We start from the raw sequence: 17,144 nt of genomic DNA, 5'->3' as shown, positions 1-17,144 counted from the left end.
TGAAATACAGCCTCCTTGGGACCAAGGCATGAGGTGAAGGAATCCAGGCCCGTTCCAAACAGAAATGATTTATATTGGTACTTTATCCTCTTATAATTGTCAGTTGATCCAGTTGTTAGATATGACAGGAGGGACCTAGAGCATAAGTTGGTAATTCTTTAGATTTGAAATTATGGAACAACTTAGGATCTCTTTCAAAAATTACTGTCTAACTTGGAAAGGGACAGAAGTGTCCCAGACTCTGTAATCCTTGGCCTATTTTTTTAATGTAGGAATACTGCTATTTATTCAGCAACTAATTAGACTGATTGAATTGTGCATGAACTCCACCTTACTTTTTTTTCATTTTTTATAATTTTATTTATTGAATCATCGTGAGAGCAGTTACAAAGCTTTCGGGTTTAAGTCTCGGTCATACAATGAAACAACCGTACCTTCACCAGTGCTCATTCTCCACCACCAAAAACCCCAGTATACCCCTCATCCCACACCCTCCCCCTACCTGTGGGGCAGATGATTTCCAAATTACTCTCTCTCTACTTTGATTACATTCGATATTTTGACACCAGACCCACCATATTATTTGGGATTTTACCCCCACACTCAGCTCTGCTGGAAAAGGCAGAAGTAGACAATTTGTTTTCTATTGCTGGTTATGAATAACATATGATGTTGCGTGGCCACAATAGTGGCCGCATGATTTTGAAATTCCAAAATTTTAGCAATTAAATCTGGAAGGATTTCTTTCCAAAACCTCCTGGGTTCTGAGATTTGTTCCTGAGTCTCTGGGATCATGGCCGTTAAGCAGCTTGATCAGGATCCAGAGAGGCCGTTTGTGAGCAGTGACTCGGGGTCTTGTTGGGACAGGGAGGAAAGGGCCGGCTCCACCCCCATCCTGTGAGACCCAACATATCTCATCACTGCGGGCCCAAGCCTGACTGTCCAATGGCCTCTGGAGGATGGTGGCCACCAAGCCACCAAGGGGGAGCAGGCGGAGGGACAACACCCTTTCCCCTCCTGGGGTGGCCTGGTGACAGTAACCTGCTGCATGGTCCAGACACGTTTCAGTCAAAAGTCACTGGGTTTCAAGATTTGTTTCTGAGTCTCTGGGATCATGGCCATTAAGCAGCTTGATCAGGAGCCAGAAAGGCCATTCGTGGGTGATGACTTGGGGATCTCGTTGGGGTGGGGAGGACAGGACCAGCTCCACCCCCGTCTCGTCAGGCCCTGCATGTCTCGTCACTGCAGGCCCAAACCTGACTGTCCAATGGAATCCTTGGTCTATTTGAATGCCTAGTAGATGTATGCATAGAGAGATACTAAGTGTCACCTCCCGAGTTGTCCATTGGCTGTGAACCCTACCTGGACACCCCCAGACTTAAATTCTGCTTCCTTCTAGCTCAGTTGTTACCAAACTATCGTTGTTTTTCCCTCTTTGCTTGCCATTGAGGTGTGTCTCTGCGGGTGGGTGGGCAGACCAAGTGGTCACTGGAAGCCTCTTGTTGGAGAGAATATGGAGGGACGGAACTCTCCACTGTTAGTGTGAATATACATCGCTGCAAGGTGGGAAATAGTTTAAAGGCTCCGTCAAAAACTAAAGACAGAAATTTCATCCACCTAATTGTGCCATTCCTGGTATTTTGCCTAAACATATATATATTTTTAAATGCTATTAAAGTACATACAACCATCCCATGTTCATGCTATTTACATTAGCCAAGGTGTGGAAATAACCCAAGGCTCATGCACAGAGGGTTTCTTGGGACCCGAGGGTTGTCTGGCTCTTGCCTTGCACGTAGTCAACCCAGGCTCGATTCCCTGCACCCCATATGGTCTCCCAAGTCTTCCAGGAGTAATTCCTTAGTGCACACCAGGAGTAAGTCCTGAGCACTGCCAGGTGCAGCCTAAAAACCACAAATGACTAGATGAAGACATGGTATGTATAAGTGTGTATATCTATATTTAGACACATACAATGGGAACTACAAAATATTGGAGCCTGATGAATATGAAAAATATGGAATATATGAAAGCTTCTACTGGGCTGGAGCGATAGCACAGCGATAGGGCGTTTGCCTTGCACACAATCAACGTGGCTGACCTGAGTTCAATTCCTCCGCCCCTCTCGGAGAGCCCAGCAAGCTACCGAGAGTATCTCACCCACACGGCAAAGCCTGGCAAGCTACCCATGATGTATTCGATATGCCAAACACAGTAACAACAAGTCTCACGATGGAGATGTTACTGGGCCCGCTCGAGCAAAATTGATGAACAATGGGAGGACCATGATATATGTACCGTGACTGTGAAAATATGAAGCCTGCTGTTTGGAACAATATGCATGAAACTATGGAGAGTACTACATAGGACTGTGGAAAGTGTTATATCTCATGAAGTAAATTAGAAGGAGGAAAATGTACATATGTATGATTTCATTCATAGCTGACCTTTAGAGAAATGGGGCAAAATTAGACAAACAAAATAAAATTAAAATTAACTTTTAAACTATGAGGCCAAATTAGTGGTCACCAGAAGGGAAGGGAGGGTGGGGTGTAGAAATTGGGCAAAGGAGGTCAGTGCCTGATGGGGAGAGGAAACAGCGCGTTAGCAATGGACTTGGTGAGCCCCAGACAACTGCTGATCTGGGACAATGCACCTAAGACTGAGGGAAAGCCAAAATGGGAGACACTCCAATAAAAAAAAGTAAATAAATAAATAACGTGCTGTTGGATGTCAGCTTAAATAAAATTCACGCTTAAATATGAAGTGCCATATTTCAGAATTTCATACCAAATAAAATGGCACAGAGGCTTCCTGGGCCAGTCTCTCTGCTGCTCACCCTCCCTTGCTCTGCTCTGGGCAGGGAAGCCCCGTGGAAAGGACCACCCTGTCCGGAGCAGACCCCGCCAGCACTGCTGTGCCCTGTCCTTCCAAGGCCTCGGCAGCTGGCAGCCCTGCTGTCCGTCCTTAGGGGGTCGAGTGCAGAGATGTTCAGGAAGCCTGGGTCGAGCTCAGATTATCTTCCTAATAGTCATTTGCTGTCATCATCCAATCCGAGCAAGAACCGTGACAATCATGACGATCACAACCATCCTGTTATTCGTCGATTGCCTCGAGTAGGCCCCAGTAACGTCTCCTTCATCCTATCCCTGAGATTTTTTTTTAAGTGCCATATTCAAGGCTCTTTCAGAGTTAGGAGAATGAGACCCTTCATTGTTACTGGTATTTGGCATATTGGGTACGCCACGGGGAGTTTGCCAGATTCTGCCATGTGGGCAGGTTACATTCAGTAGCCTGCCAGTTTGTCCAAAGTAGGAATGAGATGATAAGATGTCGCACAGCCGCAAGTGCGGCCGTGCGCTTCCGGGATCTGGGTTTTATAGTCTCTGAGTCTTGGCTGTTGATGGGATTACACGGCGCCAGGGGGCCAGTTGGTGGGTGTGACCCCCGCCTACTGGAATTTGGAGGATCTGGGTGGAGGATGCTCAGACCCAATTCGAGTAGGCTTGGAGATTGGTTTGGATGTGAGGGCGATCTGGCTGCGACATCTGTCACCCCATTGATCGCCAGGGTTGATTCGGCTGATCTGGCTGACTAGGCAGGTATCCCCTTCCTCCCTCACCGCTCCATGTGTGTCCCTCCCGGAGCTGCGCGCTCGGTCAAAGAGGACGGCCTTCCCTGAATAGAGACGGACCAGTCTTCAGTCGAGGGTATACGAGTAGCTGCGCTCCCCTGCTCGAACCTCCAAACAAGCTCTCACCCTATCACCTGTCGGGGAAAACCTGTCCCCATTTCTACTTTGGTCCATTGCAATATCACGCTACTATGTCTGTGGGATCTATCACCTGAACACATCTGTGTACATGTCACCTTGTCATATGTAACTCTGCCTCACCCCGGCTGTAAGTTCCCAGTGCAAACTTTTCCCCAGCGCTGGGGCCTCTGAGTAATTGAAACTGAACCTTGGGGAGGGGTGGGGACAGGCGTTCGTGGGGATGGGGGCGAGGGTGCAGGCTCGGCCTTTGGTAGTGCCTCCACTAGGCTGGAAACAATGCTAAATAAATTCGCTTTTCCCTTAAAGAAAAGAAAAGAAAAGAAAAGAAAAGAAAAGAAAAGAAAAGAAAAGAAAAGAAAGTCCTGGGTCTACAGTTTCGGGGAGTGAGCCCTAATTCGAGAGCAGTCGGAGCAAGAGCTGGCATTTAGTGGCCCCGCTGTTTAGAAGGTCCCAGTGAGAGCTCTGGCACTAGAATTTGGGTGCTTGCACCTTCACTCTCCTCCTGGGTCCTTGCAGTGATGCTCTGAAGTAGACACCTAGCTGTGTTCATGGATGAGCAGCTGAGGCAGACAAGTTACATTCACGCAGCAAATGGTGAGACTGGGATATTAAAACTCAGTGATCAATCTCTTCAGAACTCTATAGAACATAAAGAGAGCTAAAAGTCCTCAGGGTGACTGGCTAGCTTGTAAGGATAGAATGAAGAACTGCAAGGCAGTGGTCAAGAGTCATGGGCACTTCTGAGGGAGGCCAGAAGAGTCTGAGGCAATACCCATCTTGGTCTGTATCTCAGGCGACAGGCCAGGGCTCTGCTCTCTGCCTGAAACAGGGATCCATTCATCCTTGGACTTCACCGAGGTAAAGAGCAGCAGGAATTTCTCCCTTCCCTGAGATTATCAAGCTCATGGTCTTTTTCCTTCCTGCCACTAGAAGCTAGACATGGCAAGCATTCACACTGTTGGTTTTTGTACAGTAATTTTCTGATGAAATAGTCTAGAGCGTTCTTTGCCAGTTTGACAGAGACAAGACAAAAGAAGAAAATGCCTCAGCGTAGAAAATGATTTTAAAGTAAAACCAAAAGCATGCCATGGGGGTGACACCAACACATTTCAGCACTTTGAGTTAATGAGGGCAAGAAAGAGGGGGTGCTGGCGAGAGGCAGGGGGAAGGCACGGCTGGGGCTGCAGGAGCTTCTGGAAGAAAACTTCCAGGAAAGATCATGGAATGCAAGTCCCATGTCTTGGACAGGATCGGGGAAGAGCATGGCAGGGGCAAGACCAAATGAGAGACCCAAAATATGCATGATCTGTGTTCCTTTGAGACATTTCAGAAAGTTAGCTTTCTGGAGAGCTTTTCTGGTTGTTTGTTTGTTTGTTTGGGGTTTTTTTGTTTTTGTTTTTGTTTTTTGCTTTCTGGGTCATACCTGGTGATGCTCAGGGGTTACTCCTGGCTCTGCACTCAGGAATTACTCCTGGCTGTGCTCAGGGGATTGTATGGGATGCGGGGAATTGAACGTGGGTCAGCTGCGTGCAAGGCAAACACCCTCCCTACTGTACTATCGCTCCAGTCCATCTTTTCTGATTTTTATTATTATTATTATTAGTTAATCACCATGAGGTACAGTTACATACTGACAAACCTTCGTGCTTGCATTTCAGTCATATGATGACCCATCCCTCCACCAGTGCCCATTCTCCACAACCAATGATCCCAGTATCCCTCCCACCACCCCTACCCCATCACCCCTCCACACTCCGCCTCTGTGGCAGGACATTCCCTTTTGTTCTCTCTTTCCTTTGGGGTGTTGTAGTTTTTAATAGAGGCATTGAGTGGCCTTTGTGTTCTATCTATAGTCTACATTCGCCACGCATCTACCAACCCGAGCGGACCTTCCAAGCAGCCTTTACTTGGTGTTCCCTTCTCTATCTAAGCTGCTTTCCCTCAGCATTTGAGGCCAGCTTCCAAGCCACGGATTAAACCTCTTGGTCCTTATCTCTACTATTTTTGGGTATTGGTCATCTATTCTGTTACTTTATATTCCACAGATGAGTGCAGTCTTTCTATGTCTGTCCCTCTCTTTCCAACTCATTTCACTTGACATGATATTTTTCATGTTGATCCACTTATATGCAAATTTCATGACTTCATCTTTTCTAACAGCTGCATAGCTTTCCATTGTGCAGATGTACCAAAATTTCTTTAACCAGTCATCTTTTCTCAAACACTCGGGTTTTTTCCAGATTCTGGGTATTGTAAACAGTGCAGCAATGAACATACAAGTGCAGATGTCATTTCTACTGTACTCTTTTGCCTCTCCGGGATATATTCCCAGAAGTGGTAATGCTGGGTCAAATGGGAGCTTATCACTTATCACTTAACTTCCCATTAGTTGTCGATTTGCTCGAACGGGCACCAGTAACGTCTCCATTTGTCCCTGTCGCGTGCTAGTGAAGCCCAATGGCATCTGTTCGCTCTGGGAACATGAAGAGCCTCAAACCGATCATTCATGATCTTGACGAAGAAGTCCGACCATCTGGTAGGTGGGCGGCCACACAGTCTTTTGACATCCCGTGGGATCCAGTTGGTAACAACTCTAGTCCAGCGGTTGTCTTTAAATCTCATGACGTGACCAGCCCATCTGATTTTTGACACCTTGGCAAATGAGACAGCGTCCCTGATTCTTGATCGTCGACGGATGTTGGAACTCCGGATTCTTTCTCTCACTTGAGTGAAACGTGATATTCCAAGCATAGCTCTTTCTATTCTTCTTTGGGAGACCTGAATAGCGTTCTCATCCTGTTTTCGTAGGACCCAGGTCTCTGAGGCATATGTTAATGCAGGAAGAACAGTGGAATCAAAGAGATGTGCCCGGAGCCGGAGGTTCTTCATCCTCTTAGCTATTTCTTCGACGTTCTTGAAGGCATTCCAAGCCGCTCTCTTCCTCCTGCGCAGCTCGGGTGCCAGGTCATTTGTCATGTTGACTTCTTGACCTAGGTACACATAGCTGTTGCATTCGGAGATGGTCGTTCCATTGAGAGCGAATGGGGCATCAGGAACGAGGCTGTTTCTCATAAAAATTGTCTTCGTAAGATTCAGCTGTAGTCCTACCTTTCCACACTCACGGTCAAAGTCGGCCAGCATTTGTGCCGCTTGGCTGATGTTTGGTGTTATTAAAACAATGTCATCAGCAAAGCGGAGGTGGTGTAGTTGCCAACCATCTATCTTCACTCCCATTCCTTTCCATTCCAGTCATCGCATGATGTTCTCGAGGGTGGCACTTTTGGTGAAATGGTATTACCCTGCCGCACCCCTCTCTTGACATCAACGATCACTTCTTTGTAGAATGGTGAGATCCTGGTAGTGAATCCGCAATACAGCTCACGGAGGATCTTGATGTATTGGGCTTGAATGCCCTGATTGGCTAGGGCTTCAATGACCGCTTCCGTCTCAACAGAATCAAAGGCCTTCTTTAAATCAATGAACGTTAAACAGAGCGGCATCTTGAACTCCCAAGAAACCTCAATGAGCTTGGTTATCGTGTGGATATGGTCGATGGTGCTGAATCCTTTGCAGAACCCGGCTTGCTCGCATGGTTGTCCTTCATCTAGTGTTCTGCCAATCCTATTTAGGATGACTCGAGTGAACAACTTGTAGATGACAGACAATAGGCAGATCGGGCAATAGTTGCCAATGTCATGGATGTCTCCCTTCTTGAACAGTAGTACGGTCCTGCTGGTTTTCCATTGGGACGGAACCTTGCATTCAGACAGGTAGCGAGTGAAGAGCCGAGCCAGTGTATTGATGAGTACTGACGGCAGGTTCTTCAGGTGTTCAGGTCTGACCTTGTCTGGGCCGGGTGCTGTTTGTTTCTTTACCGACGAAATGGCGTGTCGGATTTCGGAAGGGAGAACGTTGGGAACGACATATCCATCCTGTGGAATTTGGTATGTCGGCAAGTGGACATGGCTATCGAAGAGATTTGAGTAGAAGTCATGGATAATCTTCTCCATTGCCGTTCTGGAGGATGTGATGGATCCATCAGGACGTCGGAGGGCAGTCATCTTGGTCTTGTAGTTGGCGAAGGACAGGTGGGCGTAACGAATACTTTTCCCAGCTTCTGCCGCATCTATCAGTACTTCTGCTCTTCTCTCTTTGAGGTCTTCCTTCATCGCATCTCTGCACTGCTTTGCAAGCTCGGACGTTAGTTTGCAGTTGCCTGAGGCATGCGTCAAACCACGCTGGCGAATAAGCTCAAGAGTTTTCGAAGACAGGCGATTTTTTTGTGGCTATCTCTCTCTTGGCGTTCCTCGCACATTCATGGAGGTGCTGAACCAGTCGATCGTATTCCTTGTCAATGTTATCAACAATGGCATCTTCCCATGTTGTCGCAATAGTGCCAAAGAGTTCCCAGTTGGTGGTCATTCTGGGAGTTCTCTTTTTGAACTTTGCAGCCCTTTCTCCCCGCTCTGTGAAGTAGAATTTTGCACGAAGGAGACGGTGGTCCAATCCCATTCGAAATTTTGGGACAACAGCGACATCGGTCAGGCAAAAGCGTAGATTGAATATGATGTGGTCTATTTCGTTGTGGAATCGTCCACCAGGAGACTCCCATGTCCAACGTTTAGATTCTGCCTTCTGGAACTGTGAGTTACCATGGATGGTCTTGGTCGACATGATGAACTCAAACAGTCTCTCACCCTGTTCGTTCCATTCTAGGCCATGGGTCCCGATGCGAAGTTCTTCAGCTGATCTTCTCGGTCCTATCTTGGCATTAAAATCTCCCACAACGATCTTGTAGAAGGTGTGGTCTTCTTTATAGAACTTCTCCAGCTCCATGTAGAACTTCTCGATTTCTCTTTCATCATAATGAGATGTTGGTGCGTAGACAACGAAGATGGGAGCTTAATTTCTAATTTTTTGAGAATTGTCCATACGGTTTTCCAAAAGAGCTGAACCAGTCGGCATTCCCACCAGCAGTGAAGGAGAGTCCTTTCTCCCCACATCCACACCAACACTGGTTGCTTTTGTTCTTTTGGATGTGGGCCAGTCTTTGTGATATGAGATGATATCTCATTGTTGTTTTGATCTGCATCTCCCTGATGATTAGTGATGAAGAGCATTATTTTTCATGTGCCTTTTGACCATTTGGATATCTTCTTTGAGAAAGTTTCTGTTCATTTCATCGTCCCATTTTCTGATGGGGTTGGATGTATTCTTTTAGTAGAGTTCAACCAGTGTCTTGTATATCTTTGATATTAACCCCTTATTGGATGTGTATTCAGCGAATATCCTTTCCCATTCTGTAGACTGTCTGTATTTTGGTCACTGTTTCTTTTGAGGTGCAGAAGCTTCTTAGTTTAAGATAGTCCCATTTTGCTAAGCGAAATGAGTCAAAAAGAGAGGGATAGACATAGAAAGACTGCATTCTTCTGGGGGATATAAAGTAACAGAATATGAGATTAATACCCAAGAATAGCTGAGATCAGCACCAGGAGGATTACTCCATAGCTTAGAGGCCACCCGGGCATTCTAGGGGAAAGGGCAGCTCAGATAGAGAAGAGAGCACCAAATAAAGGGTGTTTGGAGGATCCTCCCAGGAAGGGAGATGTATGTTGAAAGTAGACTATGGACTGAACATGTTTGCCACTCAATGCCTCTTTTGCAGACCACAACACCCAAAAGGAGAGAGAGAACACAAGGGATTGCCCTGCCACAGAGGCAGGGTGGGATGGGGGATGGGGGTGGGAGGGATATTATCCATGGTGGTGGAAAATTGGCACTGGTGGAGGGATGGGTATTTGTTCATTGTATAATTGAAACCCAAGCACAAAAAAATTGTAAATCTACAACTGTACCTCATGGTGTTTCACTAATAATAAAAAAAAAGATAGTCCCATTTGTTTATCTCTGTTTCCACATGCTTGGCCAGTGGCATGTCATCTTTGAAGATACCTTCAGCTTCAGTGTCATGGAAGGCTTTGCCAACCTTGTCTTTCATGTATTTTATGGATTCTGGTCTGATGTTGGGGTCTTTAATCCATTTTGATCTAATTTTTGTACATGGTGTTAGGTAGAGATATAAACCTTTTTTTTTTTTGCATGTTGCTATCCAGCTTTGCCAGCAGCATTTGTTAAAGAGGCTTTCCTTGCTCCACTTCACATTTCTTGCTCCCTTATCAAAGATTAGATGATCATATATTTGAGGGTGTGTGTCAGGATATTCAACCCTGTTCCATTGGTCTGCGGCTTTGTTCCAGTACCATGCTGTTTTAATTATTACCACTTTATAGTAGAGTTTGAGGTTGGGGAAGGTGATACCTCCCATCTTCTTTTTCTTCAAAGGATTTTTTTAGTTATTCATGGGGGTTTATTGTTCCATATGAATTTCAAGGGGAGCGGGTTGAGCTTTCCTCCCCGCCCTGACCAGGGCTCCGGCAGCCGAAGACCTCCAGGACCAGCCACCACCATGCTGAGACCACTCTCCGCACACATGAAGGTACTGGCAGAGGGACAAATCCACGCGGTTTCCGGGGCCGAGATCTCCAAGCCTACTCGGATTGGAGTCGAGCATCCTCCACCCAGATCCTCCAAATTCCAGTAGGCGGGGGTCACACCCACCACCTGGCCCCCTGGCGCCATGTAATCCCATCAACGGCCAAGACTCAGAGACTATAAAATCCAGCTCCCGGACGAGAACAGTGCAGTCTTCTGCCCCCGCGCCTGGGTGTTCCTTCCCGGGGCCCCTTGGAGGGGAGCGTGTTGAGCTTTCCTCCCCGCCCCGACCAGGGCTTCGGCAGCCGAAGACCTCCAGGACCAGCCACCACCATGCTGAGACCACTCTCCGCACATGTGAAGGTACTGGCAGAGGGACAAATCCACGTGGGTTCCGGGGCCGAGATCTCCAAGCCTACTTGGATTGGAGTCGAGCATCCTCCACCCAGATCCTCCAAATTCCAGTAGGCGGGGGCCACACCCACCACCTGGCCCCCTGGCACCGTGTAATCCCATCAACGGCCAAGACATCTTATCAGGACATCTTATTATGACATCTTATTATCTCATTCCTACTTTGAACAAACTGGCAGGCTACCGAATGTAGCCTGCCCACACGGCAGAGTCTGGCAAACTCCCCGTGGTGTAGCCAATATGCCAAATACCAGTAACAATGATGGGTCTCATTCTCCTAAGGAGCCTTGAATATAATCTCAGGGCCAGGATGAAGGAGACGTTACTGGGGCCTGCTCGAGGCAATCGACGAATAACAGGATGATGAAAAAATGATGAAAAATGAATTTCAAGAATGTTTGCTCCATTTCTTTGAAGAATGTCATGGGTATCCTTATAAGGATCGCATTGAATCTGTACAATACTTTGGGGCACATTGCCATTTTAACAATGTCAATTCTCCCAATCCATGATCAGGGAATATCTTTCCATTTCCTCGTGTCCTGTTTCATTTTGTGGAGTAGCGTTTTGCAGTTTTCTTTGTACAGGTCCTTTACCTCCTTAGTTAAGCTGATTCCAAGGTACTTGATTTTCTGAGCATGATTGTTAACAGGATTGTTTTTTTTATGTCACTTTCTTCTCTCTCAATATTTGCGTGTAGGAAAGTCATGGACTTTTGGGTACTGATTTTATAGCCTGCAACTTTGCTATACAAGGAGCCCAAGCCATGCAGAAGGAAAGAGATAACAAAACTTAGAGCAGAAATTAACGACATGGAAACTCAAAAACAAGCCAAAAGATCAGTGAAACCACGAGTTGATTCTTCAAGGAAATAAACAAGATTGATAAAACACTAGCAAGATTCACAAAGAAAGAGAGAGAGACCTAATAAACCAAATAAGAAATAAAAAGGGGGACATCACAACAGAAACCAGAGAAATTCAAAACATCAGAGGCTACTTTGAAAGTCTGTATGCCACGAAACAAGAGAACCTAGAAGAAATGGATAAACTCCTGGATTCCTATAATCTCCCAAGGCTGAATCAAGAAGATCTGGAATACCTGAATAGACCTATTAATAAATTGAAACTGTAATCAAAAATCTTCCCAAAAACAAAAGCCCAGGTCCTGATGGATTCCCTAGCGAATTTTTCCAAACATTTAAAGATAACTTATTGCCAGTTCTTCTCAAGCTTTTCCAAGAAATTGAAAAAACAGAAACTCTCCCAAACAGTTTCTACAAAGCTCATATCTCTCCAATACCAAAAGGAAATAAAGACACCACAAGAAAAGAGAACTACAGGCCGATATCCCTGATGAACACAGATGCAAAGATTCTCAACAAAATATTAGCAAATAGAATCCAGCAACTCATCAAAAATATCATATACCTCGACCCAGTGGGATTCATCCCGGTGATGCAAGGATGGTTTAATATTAGAAAATCAATAAACATAATTCATTATATCAACAAAAGAAAAGATAAATACCATATGGTCATATCAATAGATGCAGAGAAAGCATTTGACAAGATCCCACACCCATTTATAATGAAAACTCTCACCAAAATGGGTATTGAAGGAACTTTCTTCAATATAGTCAAAGCCATCAACCACAAGCCTATGGCAAGCATCATCCTTAATGGGGAAAAATTAAGAGTCTTCCCTCTAAGATCAGGGACCGGACAAGGATGCCCACTCTCACACTTCTGTTCAATATAGTACTGGAAGTACTTACAATAGTGATTTAGGCAAGAAAAAGATATTAAGGGCATTCAGGTAGGAAAGGAAGAAATCAAGCTCTCACTATTCGCAGATGATATGATACTATATTTAGATAATCCCCTAAGTCTCTACCAAGAAACTCCTAGAAACAATAGACCTTTCTGATTCTTTAATGACTGGTTGTATTGGTCTGAAGATCCAGACATTGCTCTGCTCCAAAGATTTAAGCCCCACCTCACGCCCAGAGTATGGTGCCCACATGCTCAGTGCTGGGGAGTGAGCTCACCGGGAGCAGTTGCACTTGTCTGTTGTCAGCGGGACTCAGGAGTGAGAAGCAAAGGCATCCAAGCACCTCAAAGGAGCATCATCAGAGGATTATAGAGCTGGGGAAGCCTACCGGCGAAGCAACATCTCGTGTACGAAGGAGTTAAAGTTTCAGCCAGAAGTATAAAAACAGAATGGAGAGATAGCACAGCGGGGAAGGCGTTTGCTTGTACACCACCGACCCAGGTTTAATCCCCGGCATCTGCACACCATATGGTCCCCCAAGCCAGGAGTGATTCCTGAGTGCTGAGCCGAGGTAATCCCTGGGCATTGCTGGGTGTGACCCAAAAATCAAAACAAAACACAATAGTAGTAAATCAAAGTGGACCCTGAGGTCCCGTGCCTTGGGCGGGGTCTGAGGAAGATGAGGTCACTGAGAAGACCAGACAGAGCCCTGGCTATGTCAGCTAACACACGGCCTAAGGCAAGGTTGCTGGTTCCCTCGCCTGCACTCGCCTGCTGGGAAAGCCTTGGGGGGGCGGAAGGGGTCTCCTGCAAGCCGCAGCTGCCCCACACAGCTTGTTTGTCAGTCTAGCCTGTGAAGATGCTCCTGAAGTGCCCATTCGCCTTTTTCCCCCACTGCTCATGAAGCTGGGCCTTGCACGCCCTCTCTCAGTCTTCCAGATCCCCTCCTCTGAAGTGCACGCTCGGGCCTCTTGTCCTTTTCTCGCCGGGTGTGTGGGGTTTCTTGCCCGCAGTGATTTGAAAGCATTCCTTTTGTTTTCTGGTCGCTGGCCTGCTCTCAGGAATCGTTTTAATCACCTCTGGCCACTGGAGCAGAGGGTCGCAGGGGCAGGAGAGCCCATACTGAAGAGAGGGACGCAGGTGTGGCTCATGGCCACTCATGCCAGGAGGCAGGCAGCGGGCCTGTTTGCCATGCGGGGTGGGCTTCCTGCACGTGGAAGAGGCTCCCGTTGGACCGCACAGCTGACAGGGAGAACACGGGGCCTCCATTTCAGCAGAGATGCACAAAGGCCTTCTCTCCCCACTCGCTGACTTCTCTCTCCAGAGTCTTTGGCTGAACCAGGAGATTGTTGTGTAGGGGCTAGAGTGATAGCACAGCGGTGTGGCCGGCCTAGGTTCAATTCCCAGCATCCCATATGGTCCCCCGAGCACCACCAAGAGTAATTCCTGAGTGCATGAACCAGGTGTAACTCCTGTGCATCACCGGGTATGACCCAAAAAGCAAAAAAAAAAAAAAAAAAAAAAACTAGAAACCAATCCTCCATTTGACCCAGCAATTCCAAGTCTGGGCATTTACCCCAAGGACCCAAAACTCTGTTCAGAAAAGACATGTTCACTCCTATACTCAATGTGCCACTATTCATAATAATCAAAAGGAAACAAGCCCCAGTGTCCAAGAAGAGATGCCTGGATAAAGACGCTGTGGTATACAATCTACTTATGCAACATACTTATACTTGGCTATCAGAAAGACTGAAACCTTGAAGTCCCCTGCTCAGGGGGGGTCTGAAGAGTACCATGCTTACGGAGGCAAGCCAGAAGGAGAGGGACTGATACAGGATGGTCTCCCCTAAATGCAGTATACAAAGAAGCATTATAGAAGAGTACCAAGTGTCCCAATGCAACAGGAACTAGGCCTGGTCTTTAGCCGGAGTCGTGTCACTGTAGGGCGAGGGGCTCACAGCAAAGGCAGAGTGGGCATGGGACAGTGGCAGAAGGACGTTTGCGGGAGAACGCCGTGTTGGAACGTTTATGCATTATCAATATTGTGAATCACAATGCCTAAAATAAAATTTAGAAAGAAAAACTCTCTCTGACTGTTCACCCTCCTGCGGGTTGTGTGGGCTGTTTCCTCCAGGCGGTCCCATCTACCCTCAGCCCACCACTCACCATACGAGTCCCACAGGGTGCTGAGAGCAGGGCTGGGGCTGAAGACAGCTCTGCTGGGTCTGCATAGCTTCCCTGGGAAAGCGAGTAGGGCCCAGAGGATGCAGTGGAGTGCACAGCGCAGAATGTTCCAGGTGAGGAAGCCTGGAGGAAGGCTCAGGAGGGAAGCGAGGATCTGGCAGAGTTAAGAAAGGAGAGAGAAACCACGGGCAGGTTCAGGCTGTCCTGAAAGCAAGTTGAAGTCGGCACACAGCTTCCTCAGAGCAGTTAACTTGTTTGTTCGTTTGTTGCTCAGGGCTTCCTCCTGGCCCTGCACTCAGCAATTACTCCTGGCAGGCTCGGCAGGCTGTATCGAACCCGGGTTAGCCGCCTGACAGCAAACACTCTGCCTGCCTGATTATTGCTCCAGCCCATAGCGTGGCAATTTTTAAGCCTTGACCTGACACGAGTCTCCTTCTGACTGCCGGTGAAGGAAAACTTAGAAACCAAAGTCAGTGTGGGAATACCCATGGGACCAATTCATCATCCAGATACGACAAGGCAGTGTTCGGAGTGAGGGTCCCGGGCACAGGGAGAGGCAGGCTGGTGGTTCTGGGTGAGTGGGCCTGGACACGACAGCCCCAAGCACTTGAGTGTGCTTGGAGTGTAGGGTTCAGGTGCAGTGCAGGCAGTTGTCCGGGAAGCACCTGGAGTCCGGCTGGCTGGAACTTGTGGGCAGAACTTTCAGTGGGGATGGAGAACAGAGGGGCCACAATGTGTTCCAAGGCAGCGGGAATCTACCCCACAAGAGGCCCCTGGACCTCACAGACAAGCATCTGAAGTTTAGGACATGCTGGAGATGTCCTGCCCCCTCTCTGCCGTGAGCATCTTTCCTGCACTCTCCTCTCTGCATCCACCAGCCACCCTGGCCACTCCCCAGGCACCCACCGGAAGTCAATGCAAGAAGAGTTAGTTGTGCAAATACCATCTGACCTCACTCATGGTGCTGAAGAAAGCAGGATGCTGAGTCCAATCAACAATAACAAGCTTTCTCCAACCATAAGACCCACCATTGAGTCCAGAAGTGATGGAGAAAGGATTTGGGCAAGGGCATCACATAAATGGTCATTTGGTTAAAAAAAAAGGGGGTACAGTAGAAATGACATCTGCCCTTTTATGTTTATTGAAGTACTATTAAGATAGCCAGAATCTAGGGAAAAAACCTTTGGTATAGCTACACAATGGAATACTATGCAACTGTAGAAAAGATGAAACCATGAAATTTGCCTATAAGTGGGTGGGCACGGAGAGTATCTATGCTACATGAAATGAGTCAGAAAGAAAGGGATAGGCATAGAATGACTGCACTCATTTGTGGAATATAAAGTAACATAATAGGAGACTAACACCCAAGGATAGTAGAGATAAGGACCAGGCTGTTACCTTATTGCAAACCATAACACCCAAAAGGAGAGAGAGAGTCAGAAGGAATGCACCTGCCACAGAGGCGGGAGGTGGGAAGGGGTGGGATGGTGGGAGGGATACTGGGGACATTTGGTGGTAGAGAATGGGCACTAGTGGAGGGATGGGTGCTCGATCCTTGTATAACTGAAACATAATCACAAAAGTTCCTAAGTCTGTAACTGTATCTCACGATGATTTATTAAAATAAAATAAATAGATAAATAAATGGCCAGCTGAGTGGTGACAGACAGCACTGGGTGTGGGTGCTGGGTTACTGGACGCACCAGCACTCGCCTGGGAAGTCTGATGCAGGCTGATATCCCATGATGAGTTCAGCAGACGCTGGTAGAAGACTGTGTTATTTTGTGGAATTGCTTCCCTTCCCTCCACATCCTAAAACCAAGGCCAGGTGTGGGCACAGACCTGGCCTGGGTGAGGCTTGAACTCATGCCCCACTAGAACTCATGAGACCCCACCCCCCCAAGCAGCCCACCCTCCCCCTCCCCCCATCAGTGCCATCATCTCAGCCACATTGCAGGGGCCCGGTCACCTGCCAGTGGGCCTCAGTCTGGACAGCACAGGGAGAGACCCTTTCCATCGACGTGAGCCGTTCCACCTGGCAGCCACTGCTACTGGCCTCCTTTGGGACATGCAGGGGCCCTCAGAGGGGACTAAGGCACAGTGGGCCAACGGAGCTCATGGCATGGGCCTGATGCCTACCTTTCAGGGGAAGCGTCCCAGGCCAGCAGCAGGCGGGTGAGCCCGAAGCCAGTGTCCTGGAGAGGGTTGGGGAGTCCTCGCAGCTCCCAGACCCCGACCGCTTGCCTCAGAACCCAGCTCTGGCTCTAATGAGCATCCAGATCTGGTTGCTTTCGTCTTTCATTCTCCCTGAGTGTGTCTTTTCCCCTTTATTTTCTTTTCCAGTCGGATGTCATGGATCAGAATTTGTTAAATTTCCTTCCCGAGCAAGAACACTCTGAAGTGTACAAGATCCTTTCCTCCCATCTGCTCGTGGCCGATTCCCCTGCGCCGGAATACTTAAAATGTAAGTTCAGCTTCATTAACTTTACAAAATATGAATC

At 47.4% G+C, this 17,144-nt stretch overlaps 1 protein-coding gene across 1 annotated transcript in view; it reads left to right on the top strand.

Moving 5' to 3' along the window:
• The window catches only part of NPAS2 (neuronal PAS domain protein 2), a 171,393-nt gene that overhangs the window by 116,425 nt on the left and 37,824 nt on the right, over nt 1-17,144 (top strand). Inside the window, exon 6 of the mRNA XM_056116692.1 lies at nt 16,987-17,107. Within this exon, the coding sequence (XP_055972667.1) occupies nt 16,987-17,107 (121 nt within the window). The remainder of the gene's footprint in view (nt 1-16,986; nt 17,108-17,144) is intronic.

Source organism: Sorex fumeus, unplaced genomic scaffold (assembly GCF_029834395.1).
Source record: "Sorex fumeus unplaced genomic scaffold, SorFum_2.1 ptg000033l, whole genome shotgun sequence".
Lineage (NCBI taxonomy): Eukaryota > Metazoa > Chordata > Mammalia > Eulipotyphla > Soricidae > Sorex > Sorex fumeus.
Note: the sequence above shows the minus strand (reverse complement) of the source record. Positions and strands in the feature narration are given on the sequence as shown.